Source organism: Equus quagga, chromosome 1 (assembly GCF_021613505.1).
Source record: "Equus quagga isolate Etosha38 chromosome 1, UCLA_HA_Equagga_1.0, whole genome shotgun sequence".
Classification (NCBI taxonomy): Eukaryota; Metazoa; Chordata; class Mammalia; order Perissodactyla; family Equidae; genus Equus; species Equus quagga.
The window spans coordinates 174,534,086-174,555,594 of record NC_060267.1 but is presented as its reverse complement, the minus strand read 5'-3'; the positions used below and the strand labels follow the sequence as shown (position 1 = coordinate 174,555,594).

Below are 21,509 nucleotides of genomic sequence, written 5' to 3'. Positions count from 1 at the left end.
GGGCAGTGAGTAGCTGCAGGCATGGGGACAGGACCCATGGGCAGTGAAGAGCTGAAATGGGTTGAGGGTTAGGGCTAAACTTACAAGGCATGGGTATGTGAGTTATTTCTTTACAAGACAAAGGAAAGATTATGTAAAACATCATTAAAATGGTATCAATGCAGGTGGGTCTGGTTAGCGGGTGGTCCTATAACTGTGGATACGAATCAGATCGAATCAGATCGGATCAGGTCGGGATGTCCTGTGCTTCCCAGGGATGATATAGATCGGTATGCAGACCAGGACGCCCTGGGCTCCCTCCCTGGGGCAGCCTTGATCCTTGTCACCCATAACCAAGAGAGTGGAGCATCCAACCCTCCTCAACACGGACTCGCGCCCTCTGATCCCCTCCCCCAGAGTCACTACAGATGAGTTTGCACTTTCTAGAATCTTGCACAAATTAATCACACAGCACGTACTCTTTCTTGCCCAGCTTCTTTCACACGGAACAGTGACTTCTGAGCAGGGAGGGTCACCCCTGTGTTGGGTGTGTCAGTAGCTCATGTCTTTATGCAGCTGAGCTTCGAGCCTTGCACTGCTGGGATGTGTTACCATGTGTTTATGGCTTCCCCTGTCAGTAGATGTTTGCATTGTTTCCATTTGGGACTTTACAAGTAAAGCTGCCATGAACCTTCTGTACAAGTCTTTGTGTGGATATATGTTTTTGTTTCTCCCAATCCAATTTTAAAAACCAGTGTTCTCTCCAAATGCATCATGTCCAGCCTTTTTCTCAAGAACGTAGAGTTGGGGACGGGAGGGAGGTTCACCCTGCTTTGGGGTCAGACTCTCATTTATTAGGTTTTTAACAGGGCTGTTCCTTTCTGCTATCATCACAGGACACTCCTTTCTCTCACATTAAGGGCACAAGCCACGCAGGTCAGCAGGACTTTTAGGCACGAGGTTTATGGCGGCCACTGTCGGGATCTGTAGTTATAGATTCTTCCCGAGGGCCTGGCTCCAGAAAAGACTGGAGGCCTGAGTCTGTAGCTGTGCCTGGGTTCTCAGCTCCCCCATGAGGCAGAGAAACAAGGGAAACTGAGGCACAGCAAAGGCAGAATCCTTTGAGATTGTTGGGCCAGGCACCTTCTGCCTGGACTGCTTTCCTGTCCCTGTTGGCCTGACCTTGCATTTTATTGAGAAGCAAGATGCCTGGAGCGATGTCACTTAGAAACAGGGGTTGACACATTGGGTCTTCTTAACTGAAAGGGAAGGTCTGCATTATTTACCGCTTAACTCCTTGCTCCTCCTCGGGGGCAGGGCCTCAGCCCCGGGGTTCTACAATCACGTAGGAAATATTTCCACTCTCACGATGCTCATCCAAAAATAAATAAATATCAGCACCCCCACAGATGTTTCCTTATTTGCCGAAGGAAAAAGAAGATCAACACAGTTATTGTGACTCACAATATTTGTGTAAAAGGCACCACAGCAGAGCCTTCCCAAGTCCTCCCAACAATAATATTTGGGGAACTTTAATTTTTATCTCGCGTGGCTCCAAGCCACTCTAACTCGGCCTCGGGCTTTTGCCCCGAGGTTAACGCCTGGGGTAAGTCAGAAGAGCTTTGGGGGTCGGCCTGGGGCTTCCAGGCGGGGGTCTTCTCCCCCAGACGCAGGGCTGCCTCCCCTCTTCAGCAGCGTCGGGGAGAACACCCGCAGAGTCCACAGCACTAGAGACCTTTCCAGACCAGCTCACCATCAGCCAGAGCAGGGGCTGTCCAACCTGAGCAGCCGTCAGAAGCCCCTGGATGGCCCGTTGACCAGGCCAATAGGCCTCGCCCCAGAGTGTGACTCAGGGTATCTGGGCTGGGGCCCGAGCATTTGCATTTCTATCAAGTTCCCAGGTGACAGTCATGCTGCTGGTCCTGGGACCTCCCTTTGAGAACCACACATCTAATGTTTCTCTTTTGTCCAAAGCTTCCTACAATGTCGGCTCACAGCCGGGGAACCGCCTGGCGGAGGCCTGGGAAGAGGCGGCGCCCACCCCACCGTCCTGGGGATTTGCGCTTAAATAGGGGGTTTAAGCAGGGCCGCATAAGAAAGGCCACTTTGCTGGTTCCCAGGCTTGGGTTAAGGGGTGTTGTCTCAAGGGGTCAAGAGTCTGACTGGCACCTGACAACCTTCTGAAAGGTACCCAGACATGGTCGCTGCCTGGGGAGAACTCTGCTTGGAGTGGTCTGTCCTGGATTCTCCGTGGCTGTCTGAGGTTCAGGGTGTCTGAGGGACCTCAGCGGGGAGGGAGCCTGAGGCCTGAGCCTTGGGTCTAATCTGTCCGTGCTGCCAGAGAGGGTGTCCACGGCTGGGCAGAGAGCTCTGGCAAGGAACCGTTGGGTTCAAGAGTCGTACTGGGGTAGTCCGGCGAGCCGGAGCCCTGGCCCTGGTTGAGGGGTAAGAGGGCTTGTCCCCGGCCGCGGCCGTGCTGAGGAGCTGAGCAGACAGAGCATGGGGAGATGCAGGTGGAGACGGCTCCCTAGCTTGAGGGCAGGCCGCTTCCCACATGGTGCCCTGTCTCAGGACAGCAGAGGAGGCACTGTGCGGCTCTCAGGCATCGCAGGGCTGACCCAAGGGCTCCAGCCCTGGTCTGGCCAGGCCCCTGGCTGCTGACGTCTGATAGCACCTCCTTACTGGGCCTCCTCAGACTTCAGACGCACATGCTCCTGGATTGTCTGGTGTCAGACACCAAGGGGTCTGTTTTTGCTTTTTCCTAGTTCCTCATCCAGCTTCCCCATTCCTGGCCTCCATGCCCCCTCTGGGCCCCTCCCATTTGGAGGCTGGTCAGTGGGCCTGGCCACATTCCGTGACCCTGCTCCTTGCTTCTCAGTGGGATCGGAGACTCTCTGGCACTGAGGCCCTCACGAGTCTGCTTTCAAGCTCCTTTAAGCCTGGCCCTCCAGCTTCTACCCACTGGCCTGACAAGTGGGACTTCTGGGGCCACACCGTCCTCCTTGGGAAGATCACTTAGCCTCTCTGGGCATCAGATTCTCCCTTGGTGTTAGGACTGTTGTGAAGGTTATGTAAGACAGCTCTCATAAAAAGCATGTTAATGCCCCTCTAGTCCCCATCCCCGCTTCTAGAACTGTGGTCCACTTTGACCCCAGTGCCTAGCGCCAGAACCTTGCCCTGGTTGGCAATCTGTAGCTTGAGCAGTAGGCTGGGAGGAAGTGTGCATCGAGGCAGAGCCAGGTGAGGCTAGACATCAACCCATCATGAGCAGAGTCCCTGTCATCAGCATCAGTGAGCTGGGGGGTCTTCCCATGGGCTCCCTGGAGTCAGAAACCAACTCAACTCAAAGGACAGGGTAACCTCCTCCGTCACCTGGTCAGAAGCCTCCTCGGGGGCCTTCCTGGAGGCTGCCAGGACTCTTTGACGGGGCAATGAGCAGTCGGGGGGTGGGGTGCAGGTAACCTCACAACAGTCACACATTACTGTTGAGTGAGGCTTCGTCCAGAGTTCCCACCTGTTTGTGTGCCCACGGAAGGAACAGGCTTTCTTGGTAGAATCAGATGGGACCTTTGGGTCCCAGACCAGCAGCTGGTAGTGGACGTAAACATCATGACTGGTATCAGTAAGGCCAAAGGCCTGGAAGGAGAGCACCAGCCTCTGGGGACCTCTTGGGGCAGGAAGTGGGAACAGGTGTCCTTGCCACCCACTGGGCACCCAGGATGCCTGACTAGACTGTAGTGCATGGAGCCACTTCCAGATCTTGGCTGGGGCTGGTTACACACTCATCCACATACAGCTGAAAGGGCTCATGGGAGCTGCCAGCCATGGCAAATTCCACATGGAGCTCAGAGCCCGGGAAGACAGTTCTGGCGTTGGCAGGGTCTGGAGCCTCCAGCATGGCCTCATCCTGCTGTGGAGGAAGAGCCTGGAATCTCATGCTGAAGTCCAGATGTCCAGCCCCAGCCAGGGAGCCAGTCACCAAGGAGGCTGGGCAAGGTGGGGGCTCCGGGCGCCTGGCCACACAGCTGACTCCATGGCAAAGGTGGCAATGGGGGGCTGCTTGGAGCATCTAGTGGGGGTGTGTAGGCCAGATAGGCATTTTCCCAGAGCCCCTGCAGCTGCAGATACCCCAGAACAGGAGGAGCCACTGATGCGGGGTCGGTGAGCCGAGGAGTCGAAAGAAAGATTTCTTAGACTCTTAAGATCTGGCAGTAGTGCTCTTTTATTTAGAGAATAGTGTAGCATGGGGACAGGACCCATGGGCAGTCAGAGCTCCTGCTGCTGCCCCAAGTTGAGGGTTAGAGCTAAATTTAAGGCATAGGTATATGATTCATCTCTTTACAAGACAAAGGAAAGAACATGAAAAAAAGTTAAAGTGGTATCAGTGCAGGTGGGGTCTGGTCATTGGGTGATCCCATGACTTTTAGACAAGAATCAAATCGGATTAAGTAAAAGTTAAAAATGTTAGACGCCACCACCCTAAACCAGTTACATGAGATTGCCAGACAGCAACCAACTTAAGTTCTTGCCTTCCCCATTAAGAGTTTCTAGGGACAAGGTCATCTCTCCTCTTCTTCCTGGTACAGAGAGGGAGGCACGTTTTACAGGTAGAGATTTACCTTACAAATGTAAATGTGTCCCAACAAGGGCAAGTGCCATTCCTCAGAGCCTCCTTCCCTGTCCCAGCCCATCAAAAGCAATCAGCCCAAAACAATCCTGATGCCAAAGAGACATATCCTGGGGTGGACAATTTCAGGTCCCTACAAGGTCATCCCCCCTTCCTTCACAAACGCAAATGTCTCAAAAGGGCAAGCAAAATTCCAGTCCTCGGAGCCTGCTTCTCATCTGCAGTTTTAAAAGTAACCAGCCTAAAAATCCTCATCATAAACCGTTTTAAAATTAAGCAGCCTAAAAATCCTCATCACCACGACCCCAGCGCCCCCATCTGTCTCACCATCTATATTTTATTTTCTAAATCTGGCAACCCTTGCCCAGGTGGAAGCCATGCTGTGATGGAAGCTTCTAGAGCCCTTTCTATCCCAATTCAGGATTGTTCAGGAACCAGGGAGGATTGGCTTAGAGGCAGTGTTCAGGGACAGAGAGTTGTAGGGAGGACAGAGGACAAGCCTGAGAGGCAGACAGGGCCTGCATGGGACAGTTTTGGTTCAGCACAGTGGGAAACTCTCCGGTGGCATGGGGCTGCCATCACAGGGGACCTCCCACTCCACAAGGTTCTGCCCACCACGGCCTTGCCCGGGGGCTGATCCCTCTTCTCCTTCTTCTCCAAGGGAGCCCTTTGGCTACACCTTCCCCAGGCCTAGCGGCTGCCTGCAGCTCTTCCCAGGTGTGGAGTGGAGGTCTCTCCCGCTGCTAGAGCCCCACTGTCAGGCCTCAGCCCTCCTGCTGGCGACCAGCACAGCTCCCAACATCTCAGTCAAGGCCAGTCCAACCAGCAGAGCCCCACAAAGTCACCTTTGCTCCGCTGAGGACTGAGGAAGCAGCTCTGAGGACAGAAGGGTTTCTTTGTTCCTCTTGGACAGTACTGACACAGATCTGCTCTGCACAGTGATTTCTGGCTATACTTCTCAGCCCAATGGTCTCTGTTGGGGACTAGAATTGGCCACCCCAAGATATGTCTCTTTGACATGAGGATTATTTTGGGCTGGTTACTTTTAAAAACTGCAGACACGAGAAACTCTGAAAATCAGAAGTTACCCTTGTAAGAGACATTTACATTTGTAAGGGACATCTCCGTTTGTAAAGGTGTCTCCCTCTCTGTACCAGGAAGAGGAGGACGACCCTATCTCTAGCAACTCTCATCAATGCGTAAGGCAAGGACTTAAATCTGCATAATAACCTTACTCTTGTTTACTGTGCTTGTCTGGTCATCTCCCATATCTCACTGACTCCCCCACCCCCAACATCCTCCTTTGTCTTTAGCTGAAGATGGTATTTAAGGTGGCAGCTTTGGCCATTCTGGCGAGTTACCCAGTTTTCCTGGGTCTCTCCCATGTACACACATTATAAAGCTTTGTTTGATTTTCTCCTATTATTCTGTCTCATGTCAATTTAATTTGTAGACAGGCCAGAAGGACCTAGAGTGGGTAGAGCAGTTCTGTTCCTCCCCTACAAGTGCTACTGTTAGTCCCTCCAGCTCCTTATTTGAGTCCAAATAAAAATCACCTTCACAAGTTGGTGCCAGCTTTGCTGTTCTAAGGCTGCTTTTTGTTTAGAAACTGTTAATAGATAAACTCAGGCATACTAAAGATTTTAAGAGTTTGAGCAAAAATCAATTGCAATTGTGCAATGCCAAACTGGAAGCGGCTAAGAGTCTGCAGACAGGAGCTTGGGGTGTCTTACATAGAGAAAGTGTAAATCACAGAAAGAAAGGAAATTGTTTGATTGGCTGTAGCTTAAAGCCTAGTTGACTGTGATTGGTTGTCCTTAGCGTTTTGATTTCATAATCTTGAGGCATTTATAGGCTTAGATTTTGGTTTGTTTATGTAGGCCATCAGGACTTTAGAACCACCTCAGCCTAATGGCCTCCTTGCTTAATTAATTTACCACCACCTTGGGAGAATGGGTGCTGGGCTCTCTTCCTACACTAGCTGTCTCATCAGTGAGTCAGTTATTTCATTAACACCAGGACTCTATTTTATTAATTCCTCAAAGGATGATGGGAGGAGGATGGTAATACAAATTACAGGGTCTAACAGGGTCAATAACTTGGTCCATGGTCATGGAGCTTTGGGGGAGAGCTGGGAACATTCTGTCAGGAAGGGTCCACTGAAGGAACTGAATTACCTACACAAATAGTTTGGGTAGGGGTGTGAGTGGATGGCCCCCAAGGGGTTGTCTGGGTACTGAACTTGTAGAAGAATCTTCAGGTCACTCTGGTCCAGTCTCTAGCTTGACCATGAGCAACTTGAGAGCAGTATCTTAGGGTTCCTGGCATTAGCAGAGTGCTTAGTGAATAGCAAGAGCCCAATATTTTGTTCTTGAAGAGAGAACCTTTAAAATTTTATCTGTGCAGGGAAACCAAAACCCAAAGGGGTTATTGACCAAGATCATAAAGGTAATTTCTAGCTGAGTCATGTCTTTCAACCAAGGCCCTAGCTGCTCCACCATTAGCCGTAATATCATTCATTCATTGAATATTTATTGTCTTCCTCATCTAAAGGCAAGGGGCTGAGGGGTACAGTAAAGTCCCTCCCTAGCCCAGGATTCATTTACAATCTAGTGAGAAAGATATGATAAATGTATAAAACTAGATAAACATGTGCTTGTACTTACTGATTTAAATGGACCTGGTTTCCAGGAATCATTAATATGGACACAAACTACACACAACTTTCTCTCCTGTAGTCTTTCCCATCACAGCAAACGACCCCTCCTTTCTCCCCATTGCTTAGGCTACTGGATCTTCCTGGACTCCTTTCTTTCTCCCACATTCCGTCTGTCAATAAATCCTGTTGGTTCTACCCTCAAACATAACCAGAATCTAACCAGTCCTCACCAGCTGCTGTGCTGTCACCCCGGGAACCGGCCACCACTCTCTCTCACATGTTTAGGATGCTGGCCTATCCAGGCTTCCACTACCTACTACCTAGGCCCTCCTAGAGACTTGACACAGCAGTCAGAGCAATCCAAAAAAGCTAAGTCAACCACGTCACTTCCACTGCTCAAAGCTCTCCATCACACTCGTCTCCTGCTATTCCCCCTCACGAATCTCGCTCTGGCCACACCAATCTCCTTGCTGTTTTTGAGCAGGCCATGCACTTTATTTCTTCTACCTTGGAGGATCTTCCCCTACATATCCATATGACTCCCTTTCCTCACCAACTTCAGATCTTTGTTCAAATGTCTCCTTCCTAGTAAGGCCTTCCTTGCCACCTAATTTTGAGTTGTATCCCCACACAGCCCTCCCTCATGTAGTCCCATACGTAGTACTCCACCTCCTTTTCCTGCTTCACTTTGCTGTGTAATACTTGTTACCAGCTGACATATTTTACTTGTTTAGTCTTCTTCCTCTCCCCAGAAAGTAAGCTTCAAGGAGGCAGTGACTCTGGCTGTATCCTTGCTCCTGACACGTAGTTTTCACGTAGAGTTTAGGACTGAGACTTGGGGTCAGGATTTAGAATTTACCTTATCTCAGATTCCAGTGATTTCCAAACTTTAAAAACAAATGCCTCACATTAACACAAATATCTCAGGCTCCAGATTGGAAAGGGGCTCCAGGTGAGAACCATGGTCTCATCTACGCATCTGTATCAGTAAGATTTTGTCAAGATTTCCCAGTAGTTTGAATTACAAAAATAGGTGTTTATTTGCATTTTCAAGTGTAAAGTTATAATATCGACTGTGTCTTTTCAAACTCTATACATTCCCTCCCTGGAACATTCCCTTGCCTCAGGGAGATTCTGACATGCCTCTCTGGGGTCGTTCACCTCATCTTCATTGAGAATCTACCTAAAATGATGGGTGCTTCTTTAACAGTGCAAGCAGTGTGGCCTTCTCAGTTCTCAGTGGAGTTTAGAACTACGTTAAATTTGGAAAACAATGCTGTTAATACCAGACAGACAAATTCTTCCTTGATGAGCAAAAACTTCCCGTATCTAAGACTGAACTCCAAGTCAAAAAGTAGATCAGTACAAAGAAAGCACAAAGGTTTTGATGGTACGAGGAGGATTTCAAATAGTAGGCAGAAGCATTCACGGCTTCGGGAGAGGCCCGGAGAGAATCCCAGAGGGTGGGGCGACCCCCAGCTGCCGTTGCCCGCCCCGTGAGGCTAGGGATTGCCAGAGATCTCGGAGAGGACTGGGGCTGGAGAGAGTTCCAGAGACCCAGCTTAGTAGCCTAGGGGGAAACCCTACAGGCTCATAGCAGCCTTAGGGAAAGCCTCTGCACAGCACCAGTAGAAGGCACCCAGCCGCCAGCCACAAGGCTGGAAGACCCCAGGGCAAAAGCAGCATAGCTAGGTGTACTAACCACAGACTGTAGAAGATGCCAATAGCTCTCCTGCGACCCATAGAGGACAAGTGAGATTAGGTGGGTGCCGAAAGCAACAGAGCGACAAATATAAGTGATCCCACCCCTGGCCGCTGGAAAAGCCCATAACACCGTTGCAGACCCCAAGGAGAGAGCACATCTAGGTGGGCTGCAACAGTAGGCACCTGCAGCCTGAAGCCCCCCTGTGATGGCCCCCACGGCAGAGGAGGGAATCCAAAGGGCCACTGTGGCTACGAAGAGGGGCCCAGGCCCAGTTAGCAACTACGGACAGGGTTCCTGGTTGGTGAAGTATAAACAGCTGCTCCCCCCACCGCAGCAGCTGAAACAAGTGAAAGGAGCAACTAAACTCTATCTCCATGCGGAGGCACAAATCAACAACATCAAGCAATATGAAAAAATACATTAAATCTCCAGAACAGAAAGAAACAAATACACAGAAAACAATCCCAAAGAAAATGAGATATATAACCTAAATGATGATGACTTCAAAACAGCCATCATTAAGATTCTCAATGAGTTAAGAGAGAATTCTGACCGACAACTCAACGAGTTCAGGAGCTATGTCACAAAAGAGTTTGATACGATAAAGAAGAACCAAACAGAAATATTGGAAACGAAGAACACAATAGAGGAGATTAAGAAAAATCTAGATGCTCTGAACAGTAGGGCCGATAATATGGAGGAAAGAATTAGCAATTTGGAAGATGGCAATATAGAATTGTTGCAGGCAGAGGAGGAGAGAGAAGCAAGACTTAAAAGAAATGAAGAAACTCTCCGAGAATTATCAGACACAATTAGGAGATGCAACGTAAGGATTATAGGTATACCAGAGGGAGAAGAGAAGGAGAAAGGGGCAGAAAACCTATTCAAAGAAATAATGGCTGAGAACTTCCCAAATCTGGTGAGGGAGATGGATCTTCAGGTGACAGAAGCCAATAGATCTCCAAACTTTATCAATGCAAGAAGACCAACTCCACGGCATATAGTAGTGAAGCTAGCAAAAGTCAATGACAAGGAGAAAATATTAAGGACAGCCAGGCAAAAGAAACTAACCTACAAAGGAACCCCCATCAGGCTATCAGCAGATTTCTCAGCAGAAACTTTACAGGCTAGAAGAGAGTGGAATGATATATTCAAAAATCTGAAGGACAAAAATCTACAGCCGAGAATTCTCTACCCAGCGAAAATATCCTTCAAATACGATGGAGAAATAAAAGCTTTCCCAGATAAACAAAAATTAAGGGAGTTCATTGCCACAAAACCTCCTCTTCAGGAAATCCTCAGGAAAACCCTCATTCCTGAAAAATCCAAAAAAGGAAAAGGGCTACAAAACCAAGAGCAGAGGAGATAAGTAGAAGGACAACAACAGAGAGTAGCAGCTCCACATCAGAACAGATTAAACCATGGGACGAGAAACAAAGGAAACTGAAGAAAACCGGAAAACAAGACACAAAATGGTAGTGGTAGGCCTCCACGTCTCAATAATCACTCTAAATGTAAATGGATTGAACTCCCCAATCAAAAGACACAGAGTGGCAGGATGGATCAAAGAACAAGATCCAACAATATGCTGCCTCCAGGAAACACATCTCAGCCCCAAAGACAAACACAGACTCAGAGTGAAGGGATGGAGAACAATACTCCAAGCTAATAATGAACAAAAGAAAGCAGGTGTCGCTATACTAATATCAGACAAGGTAGACTTCAAAGCAAAACAGATAAAGAAAGATAAAGAGGGACAGTATATAATGATAAAAGGGACTCTCCACCAAGAAGACATAACACTTATAAATATATACGCACCCAACACAGGAGCACCAAAATTTGTAAAGCAACTCTTAATAGAACTAAAAGAAGACATCAACAACAATACAATAATAGTAGGGGACCTCAACACACCATTAACACCAATGGACAGAACATCCAGACAGAAAATCAACAAGGAAATAATAGAATTAAATGAAAAATTAGACCAGATGGACTTAATAGATATATATAGAACACTTCATCCAAAAACAGCAGGTTACACATTCTTCTCAAGTGCACATGGAACATTCTCAAGGATTGACCATATTTTGGGAACCAAAGCAAACATCAATAAATACAAGAGAGTTGAAATAATATCAAGCATCTTTTCTGATCATAACGCTATTAAACTAGAAATCAACTACAAGAAAAAAGCAGAGAAAGGTGCAAAAATGTGGAGACTAAACAACACGCTTCTCAACAAACAATGGATCATTGAAGAAATTAAAGAAGAAATCAAATATTATCTGGAGACAAATGAAAATGAGAACACGACATACCAAATCATTTGGGATGCAGCAAAAGCAGTCCTAAGAGGGAAATTCATCGCAATACAGGCTCACCTCACTAAACAAGAAAAAGCTCACGTAAGCAACCTCAAACGACACCTAACAGAACTAGAAAAAGAAGAACAAACAAAGCCCAGAGTCAGTAGAAGGGGGGAAATAATAAAAATAAGAGCAGAAATAAACGATATTGAAACAAAAAAGACAATAGAAAGGATCAATGAAACAAAGAGTTGGTTCTTCGAAAGAATTAACAAAATTGACAAACCCCTAGCCAGACTCACCAAGAAAAGAAGAGAGAAATCGCAAATTAATAAAATCAGGAATGACAGAGGAGAAATCACAACAGATACCAATGAAATACAAGAGATCATAAGAGAATACTATGAAAAACTATATGCCAACAAATTGAACAACCTGGAAGAAATGGACAAATTCCTAGACTCCTACAATCTCCCCAAACTGAATCAGGAAGAAATGGAGAATCTGAATAGACCAATCACAAGTAAGGAAATAGAAACGGTAATCAAAAACCTCCCCAAAAACAAGAGTCCAGGACCAGACGGCTTCTCTGGAGAATTCTACCAAACATTCAAAGAAGACTTAATACCTATTCTCCTCAAACTGTTTCAGAAAATTGAGAAAGATGGAGAACTCCCTAACACATTCTACGAAGCCAACATCACTCTGATCCCCAAACCTGACAAGGACAACACAAAGAAGGAGAACTACAGGCCGATATCACTGATGAACATAGATGCAAAAATCCTCAACAAAATTTTGGCAAATCGATTACAGCAATACATCAAAAAGATTATACACCATGATCAAGTGGGATTTATACCAGGGACACAGGGATGGTTCAACATCCGCAAGTCAATCAACGTGATACACTACATCAACAAAATGAAAAACAAAAACCACATGATCATCTCAATAGACGCAGAGAAAGCATTCGACAAGATCCAACACCCATTTATGATAAAAACCCTCAGTAAAATGGGTATAGAAGGAAAGTACCTCAACATAATAAAGGCCATATATGATAGACCCACAGCCAACATCATAGTCAATGGACAAAAGCTGAAAGCCATCCCTCTGAGGACAGGAACAAGACAAGGGTGCCCACTTTCACCACTCCTATTCAACATAGTACTGGAGGTGCTGGCCAGAGCAATTCGGCAGGAAAAAGAAATAAAAGGAATCCAAATAGGTAACGAAGAAGTAAAACTCTCGTTGTTTGCAGACGACATGATCTTATACATAGAAAACCCCAAAGAATCCACAGAAAAACTATTAGAAATAATCAACAACTACAGCAAAGTAGCAGGGTATAAAATTAACGTGCATAAATCAGTAGCATTTCTATACACTAACAATAAACTAACAGAAAAAGAACTCAAGAACTCTATCCCATTCACAATCGAAACGAAAAGAATAAAATACCTTGGGATAAACTTAACCAAGGAAGTGAAGGATCTATACAATGAAAACTACAAGACTTTCTTGAAAGAAATAGGCGATGACATAAAGAGATGGAAAAACATTCCTTGCATATGGATTGGAAGAATAAACATAGTTAAAATGTCCATACTACCTAAAGCAATATACAGATTCAATGCTATCCCAATCAGAATCCCAATAACATTCTTCACAGAAATTGAACAAACAATCCTAAAATTCATATGGGGGAACAAAAGACCGCGAATTGCTAAAGCAATCCTGAGCAAGAAAAACAAAGCCGGCGGAATCACAATCCCTGATTTCAAAACATACTACAAAGCTACAGTGATCAAAACAGCATGGTACTGGTACAAAAACAGGTCCACAGATCAATGGAACAGAATTGAAAGCCCAGAGATAAAACCACACATCTATGGACAGCTAATCTTCGACAAAGGAGCAGAGGGCCTACAATGGAGAAAAGAAAGTCTCTTCAACAAATGGTGCTGGGAAAACTGGACAGCCACATGCAAAAGATTGAAAATCGACCATTCTTTTTCACCACACACCAAAATAAACTCAAAATGGATCAAAGACCTAAAGATTAGGCCTGAGACAATAAGTCTTTTGGAAGAGAATATAGGCAGTACACTCTTTGACATCAGTTTCAAAAGAATCTTTTCGGACACTGTAACTCCTCAGTTGAGGGAAACAATAGAAAGAATAAACAAATGGGACTTCATCAGACTAAAGAGCTTCTTCAAGGCAAGGGAAAACAGAATTGAAACAAAAAAACAGCTCACTAATTGGGAAAAAATATTTACAAGGCACTTATCCGACAAAGGGTTAATCTCCATAATATACAAAGAACTCACACTGCTTAACAACAAAAAAACAAACAACCCGATCAAAAAATGGGCAGAGGACATGAACAGACATTTCTCAAAAGAAGATATGAATATGGCCAATAGACACATGAAAAGATGTTCATCATCGCTAATCATCAGGGAAATGCAAATCAAAACTACACTAAGATATCACCTTACCCCCGTTAGATTGGCAAAAACATCCAAAACCAAGAACGACAAATGTTGGAGAGGTTGTGGAGAAAGAGTAACCCTCATACACTGTTGGTGGGAATGCAAACTGGTACAGCCACTATGGAAAACAGTATGGAGATTTCTCAAAAAGTTAAAAATAGAAATACCCTATGACCCAGCCATCCCATTACTGGGTATCTATCCTAAGAACCTGATATCAGATATCTCAAGAGTCCGTTGCACCCCTATGTTCATTGCAGCATTATTTACAATAGCCAAGACGTGGAACCAGCCTACATGCCCAGAAACTGATGATTGGATAAAGAAGATGTGGTATATATACACAATGGAATACTACTCAGCCATAAAAAAAGACGAAATTGGCCCATTCACAACAACGTGGATGGACCTCGAGGGCATTATGTTAAGCGAAATAAGCCAGTCAGAGAAAGACGAACTCTATATGACTCCACTCATAGGTGGAAATTAGTATATTGAGAAGGAGATCTGATCGGTGGTTACCAGGGAAAAGGGGGGGTGGGGGGAGGGTACGGAGGGGGAAGTGGTGTACCCACAACATGACTAACAAAAATGTACAACTGAAATCTCACAAGGTTGTAATCTATCATAACATTAATAAAAAAAAAAAACAAATAGTAGGCAGAAAACTAAACAAATCTTGATAGGACTTCAACTTAATTAAACAGGTTACACCTTCTCTGCTGTTAATATAAAATATAGGCATCAGCTTAAAATATGGTGGTAAATGGTGTCACCAAACCAAGAAGTCAAATGGCAAAATGACAAGCCAAAAAAAGAAACCTCAGGTGAGGATGTGTATGAGGAATCAAGACCAAAGTTCTCTGAACACTGGTCAATTTATTTGAAGTATGTCATGTCTACTCAAAATAGGTTATCCTCTGAAGGGTCAGCACTGGCCATTGACTTGGAGTAGTAGAGAAACCTATGCCAGCGGCTGGAACCCAGCAGTGCCAAGCCATGTCTTGTTTCTTATGCTTGTGGCCCCAAAAAGGGACTCTGCTTGGCCTCAGTGTCTCTTGTTTCGGAATCACACAATTTGGAAAAGGAAACCCAACTAAAGGATGGTCCCCGCTCTCTCTAAAGAACTAGCTTGTTTACATCATAGAGGAGAACCCTGAGTCTTTCATGTTTCTGACAAGTTCTATTCTAATACACGGGCTCCCACAAGCAGGATTCTGGTGTTTTTATAAAAATAAGATCCTTAGAGATTGAGAAGCCTATTCCTTCCTCTTTATTAACTTGAAACTCTTCTGGAATCACAGGGGCTAAGTTTTATGAAGGTTTAATTAGGGATGCTAAGAGGCACTAATAGGGGAGGATTCTGGCACAACTTACTGACGAACCTGGTCTTTGGTGCTGTCACTTTATATTCTCTAGACAATTCAGCAAAATGACACAACATGGTCAAATTCTAACATCCAGAAGGACGCACTGAAAGTCAAGCTGCTGGGTAGACTGACCTGCAGGAGTCAATGCAGGACCTGAGTAACCAGAGGCTCTGATGTTGACTTCTTTGAGAAGAGTGGAACGTAGGATTCTTCAAAAAGTTGAACATAGGCTGAAAAACTCAGCTGTAAACTATTTATCCAGACAGGAGTGGAATATATTCCATACACTGGACGTGCCTGGCTCTAGGCAGGGATGGGATCCTGCATGGTGCCTGTACCCTGGAGGTCCTCAAAACAAGTCTGCTGAATGAATAAATGAATGAGGACCACAGTCCATCAAAAATCAGCCTGGTTAGATGTAAGAAAAGAACACTGAGTCCCTTCCAGATTGCTTCGTTCCTCTGTATCGAGGACTTCTCACTTCCGCTATTCCCTTACTAGTAGGCAAGGTACAATCATTTTAAACAGAAAGAATTCTTAAATCAGTAAGAAAGTAAAGTCTCACAAAAAACAGACAGGCTTCTTGTAATTTATTTATTTCCAAGCGACAGTTACAAAAGTTTTTAATTTTTATAATACTCTTGATAAGAAAATAAAATTTAAATAAAAATACATTCCCAACAATACAACATGGTTACACAAATTCACTACATTAAATTCTGATAACTTACATTTTCAAACTGGACACTGTAAAAACCAATATTTACTAACAACATATTAATTTCCAAGTTAAAAAAATGGAAGCAGATAATTGATCAAGACTGGTAATTTAACTCTAGAATGAGTCCCGTATTTTTCACACACCGTAAGGACACCAAAAAGGCTTGTTAGCATTCTGTCTTTACAGGATGTACCGTTAGAACAAATTAAAGGTGCTTTTACTTAAAAAAAAAAATTGGTTTGCTAAAACGTGGCATGAATGAGCCTTTCTGATGAATGAAATTAGGCTTCAGAAACAGAAACAAAAGCTACATAATTCGTCACTTTTTTTTGTATAATAAGGAAAGCCTAGTTTTGACACTTAACCATTACCCGTGATATTATAAACATATTTCTTTGGCAAATAAAATCATTCAATTTGATAAATTATATTCCTGGGAGTAAAAAACTTTGCTAAACAAAAAAACAAAACAAACAATAACAACAAGAAAACAAGTGACAGATCACCACAATTTCAACTGATGGAAATAGTTAAACTAAGAACCAGAACTGGCATTTATGGCAAGAGTTTCTCCATATCATCCTTTCTTTCTTTCTTGGGGTTTTCGAGTTTTTAGAGTGAAGTGAGCTGCCATATATTTTTTCAAGTGTGGAAAAGGCAGAGAGAGCAGACCAGTTGGTAAAAATCAAAGTACTCATACTATCAGCAGAGGAACGAGGCCCTTGGAAGCAAGTACCCTGGTTATCTTAGGGTCCTACTGACATGGTCTCTTATTTGAGAAGACTTTCCAAGAAAATTAATTTTACATTAATTCTTTTTAAGCTATGCCAAGCTGGTTAATTCCAGTCAAACTGGCTGTTTAAGAATGTCATGTGAAGAAAATAACGAGATGACTGAACTCTTCCCTTTAAACTCAGAGTTATGTGTTCACACAGCCTTGGTCCCTCTGATAAAAATTCCGTGATCTTTAAAAACAATCATAATTGGGGATTTGATATTAGAAATATTAGAGGAATATTTCTTCTGCCTTGAAAAAACAGCAGAGGATTAAAAAAGCCACTAAAGAGTAATGAGTGGTACCTGGCAATGCTCACATGTCCTTTTCAGATAGACACTTCAGAGACTCTTAAGAGGAACTTTAATCTGAATCAAATTCAACAATGAGAAATTTATTAAATGGTTAAATTCTTTCATATTTATAAATCAGTGTAGTTTATGGAATCTAAAATTCATAAAATTTAAAGGACTCTTTCAAACTTGTCTTCAAAATGGTCCAGGAATAACCTACCATAATGCAGACGAGCACTGATTCTTAAATAAAACCAACTGATTTCTACAAGTCATTTAGAGAAATACATTGCTCAGTTATAATCATTTATGGAAAAATTCTGATTGTGTGTCAATGGTCTTTAAAAATAATTACCTAGTAAAATATAATTTAAAAACAATTACTCACCAGTAACATAAGTGGCAAACTGTGTCTTGAAATATAGCTTATGCTCAGGGAAACAAAAATAGCATGGCTAGCTAGACTTACATTAATAAGTCACAGTTTTAAACAGAAACACGTGTAAATACTCCAAGGTTCAAAGTACCACATCTAGAAAATGTTCTGAATTTAAAAAGACAAAATAAGAGTACCATGGTTTTAATACTGATGAAGCAAAGTATATCCCTCTTAACATCAAGGTGGCAACTTGCTTCGACTGCTTATTTACAGTTATGGTTTTTAGGATAAAAGTAAATTATTAGGGAAAAATAAGATTCCAACAGTTGCCTGCCCAAATTCCATTTGGCTGGGAGGCCACAGGAAACAGCAACGAGATATAAACATTTTCAGGAAAGTACTATTTCTAGACTTAAACACTGATCATTCAACTGATCATGAGATTAGACACCACGGGGTATCTGAAGTAGACTCTGGGCAGCCCAGAGGGTTAAAGTGCGCCGAGTGACTGTTCTGAGTTAGTTCTCAACCTCCCACAGGAGGAGGGCATCCTGATGGTGACCCTTAGAACAATGTGGAGTAATGGTGAAGTCAAGTGATTTTCCCACCACCTTCTTTCACTCTATACTCTCTTCCTTTTCAGAAGAGATGTTCTTAGAATCATGTTAACCTGAACTCTCAAATCAAGAAAATGAGTACCTGATATTTAAAACAATGAAAAAAATTTAGTGGTCTCATTTTATTTCATCTGCCATCACTCTCCCAAATGTAAACAAGATGCACAAAATAGTACACGTTCCCTGATTCCTCCTGTCTGAGTTCTGTTTACATCTTTAAATAGGCAAAATGATCTACTAACTTCCAAGGATGCTCTGGCAGTTTTCCAAAGTTTCTGTCACTGTCCCTAACATAATCTGTAATGACTAATGGACTAGGGGGAAATCCCTTTTTTCTTTTTTAAAGAGGGAAGGTCTGGAAGAACGAAATGGAAACTGGATTGTCATGGGTTGGGATTTTCTAGTAAAACACAATATTGGCAGTATAGAGCAGGCACTAATGGTAGTGAGAAGTCCACAGAACACGCAGTGTTACAAGAAGAGATGGTTTCTTGCTATGGAGGAGTTCTCCTTTTGTTACAAAGCTTCTTTAGGAAGATTCTTTCTATTAAAAAGAAGTGGCAGAAACATGGCTTTTAACACATAAGATATGAAGGGAATCTTGGGTTTCAAATTCTCTAGTAATACATCAATACCAGGATTCCCAAAGAGTTAATTTCAATTATTAAATATTAAATACAATGTGAATACAGATGACATTGAAGCCAATGTTCATTCTTAAATACTATGAACAAAATATATGATGAATTGAAAAACTCCAACAAAAATAATATTTTCCAGTTCTTCTGAATCAATTGGCCAAACTCTAAGATGTTTTCCCAACAATTGGATTTTCCCTAGAAAATAATAAAAGAAAATCATTTTTCAAAAGTAAAAAACATAAAATTTTAACACGTGACAAATACCACATAGTATCATTAAGTATTTATAATTTTCCCTGGATAATCTCTCATGAGTCTTATTTCATCAATTCAACAAGTATTTACTGACCACCTATTAAATGTCAGACACTGTTTTAGAAGCTCTGAATATAGTAGTGAACAAAACAGACAAAACTCTGCCCTATGGAGGCTACATACTGGTACAGGGTAAACAAAATGGACAAGTGAAACATTTAGTATGAGAAAGACTGGCATTCTTTAATAGACAAAAATGAAGCTGGGAAGGGGTAGAGTGTGTGGGTGTGGGGGACGGGGGTACTATTTAAGAAGGATGGTCAAGTATTGACTAAGATCTCATGGAAACTTCCCGGGGCTCCGAAAAAACTGCATTAGCACTGTTGGAAGAGAACCAATGATACTAAGGTAGAAAAGACAGGAACAGGATGCTGACAATGACCTTTCTCATGTACTGAGCCTTCCATCCAGAGAGAACATAAACATTTATACCTGTCAAACTGATTTTTATTGTTCACAAATCACAAATATAATTATTAATCCACATAATTTTAAAAGAATACTTACAATGGTGGGGCCAGGATTCAAAGCCCCCTCACTAATCAGCTGTGTAATGTTGGGCAAAGCACTTAACTTTCCTGAGCCTCAGTTTCACTAGCTGTAAAATGGGAATATAGCCATGCTGGGCTGATGTGAGGATCAACAAGACTGTGGCAAACACTTACTTGCTGGTCTAAGAACCATCCTCTCTATTTACTTCTGTGCAAACTGAACCCTGATTCTACTGCTACTCCTGGGCAGCACCGTGTTCCAGGGCAAGCTCGGAGTAACTTTAGATAAGGTTCTTTTCTTAGTGTGAAAGAAACAGCTCTTTCTGCCTCTGGACACTGTGAGATAGAAACATGAGGCTCTGAGCTATTGTGGCCCATCTGTGACCAGGAGGGGACAAGCCTGAGGAACACAGCAATCATCTTGTTGAAGATGGCTGAGCGGTTGGATGGTCCTTGATGACAACGTTGAGATGCTGAACTAACCAACTGTAGAAGTTAGGACTCAATGGGTAAGACTAAGAAATTTCTTAGTGGTTAAGCCACTTCAATTGGGATTTTTTGTTACTTGTTGCTTAAAACAATCTAAGTGATAAGATGTAAGGTTAAGTACAGTGCTCAGTGGTACAATAAACTCCTAATACATGATAGCTGTTGCTGTTGTTGCTGATGGACCCACCGTGGTATCCATCTACATCTGAGATGGATCCAAAGAATCAACTATAAAACACTTTTAGCACTTTCATAGCTGATTTTTTTTCTTACTAAGTATAAGTCACCGTGGGAGATAATAAGAAGGAAGACGATCAGTAAGAACAAAACAAAAGCAGAAAGCTACTAAGTATTCAATTTCATGAATTACATTAGAATATAACATTACAAGTGGTGATAAACTACAGCACCAACATAATGAAATGATACCAGAACTGAAAAGAAAGATCACTGCGTGATGGCCAGGGAAACTCTCGCACGAGAGAAAGGCTCTGAGCTGGGTCTTGAAAGAGGAAGGTGTGGCAGGAGGCCTGCATTCAGGTGTGAGTACAGAGTAGTAGACACAATCTAAAACTGTGTTTAAAGGATCTTAAAAATACTTACTTGCTCCCATATTTTGCACTACTTGATCTTTTCTTCCTATACTTTTCATGAGGTTCATCTAGCTTCTCTATGATGCTTTTTACTTGCTGAATTGTCTTAAAGGTTGTTACAGAATCCTCGATTACAAAGTTAGAATAATCATCAGGCTCTTTCTGTGGTCCTTGATAGACTGCTATAGTTCCACAAGCCTCTACAAGGAGCAGTAAAATCTCTGATCAGACAACTAAATTCCATAAATGTAATTTGTAGCATAAATAAGAACTTTTCAAGAGTCTCAAGTTGGGGAGATTTCCCCTAGCAATGCATAGGTAACCAAAATACATTCATTTTATTAATTATGATCATCACACTTATGCAAAAATAGTATTTTTACTTCATGAATATCTATGAAAAAGCCCCCTTTGGGTGTCTGTCAACTTTCATAGAAGTAACATTTTGGTAAATCTACGAGTATTTTCAACTTAGAGATAATGCTAAAGCAATACTTCAGGAACTGGTAATGAAGGATCATGGTTATATAAAAATATTTATTTTAGTTGTATTTACCTTCCATTTTCTGTAGCTTAGGTAAACTGAGAGTAAAAAGGGAATAAATTCTTTCTGTTTCTCTGTCTTCATCGATATCTATTTGGATGTCTGCAGGGACACCTCTATGGTAAAAATGAAATTAAAGACATTGGAAAAATTTCACTTCGTTAACATGTCAAAGACTTTCGATGGTTTGAGACTAAAAAAAAAACCACAGAATTTTGCAAAAGGAACCTCAGAAATCTAGTCTCATTTGATAATTAAATAAAATGGGTCCAAAAGAGATTTAGTCATCATATGATTCTAATCAAAAGGAGGGCACTTTTAAAATGAAATCATTTTCATAACCCTTACCCCGTCACAAAAGCAATACATTACTTCTGAAGTCTACAGGGCTATCATGGCTGTTCCATACAATTAGAAAAAGAATGCTAAACCCTTCTCTTGCTCAGGCTTGTGCATCTATTTAAACATTGCCCATTTTTTGACTTGTGCCAACCACTA

The 21,509-nt window shown here is 42.9% G+C and overlaps 1 protein-coding gene across 1 annotated transcript in view; it reads right to left on the bottom strand.

Annotated features, from left to right (window-relative positions):
* Window positions 1–17,756: 17,756 nt before the first annotated feature.
* The window catches only part of RASA2 (RAS p21 protein activator 2), an 84,614-nt gene continuing 80,861 nt past the window's right edge, over window positions 17,757–21,509 (bottom strand). The window contains exons 21-23 of the mRNA XM_046676762.1: window positions 21,024–21,127; window positions 20,478–20,667; window positions 17,757–18,774 (exon numbers count right to left, since the gene is read on the bottom strand). Of these exons, the coding sequence (XP_046532718.1) occupies window positions 18,744–18,774; window positions 20,478–20,667; window positions 21,024–21,127 (325 nt within the window). The 3' untranslated portion in view covers window positions 17,757–18,743. The remainder of the gene's footprint in view (window positions 18,775–20,477; window positions 20,668–21,023; window positions 21,128–21,509) is intronic.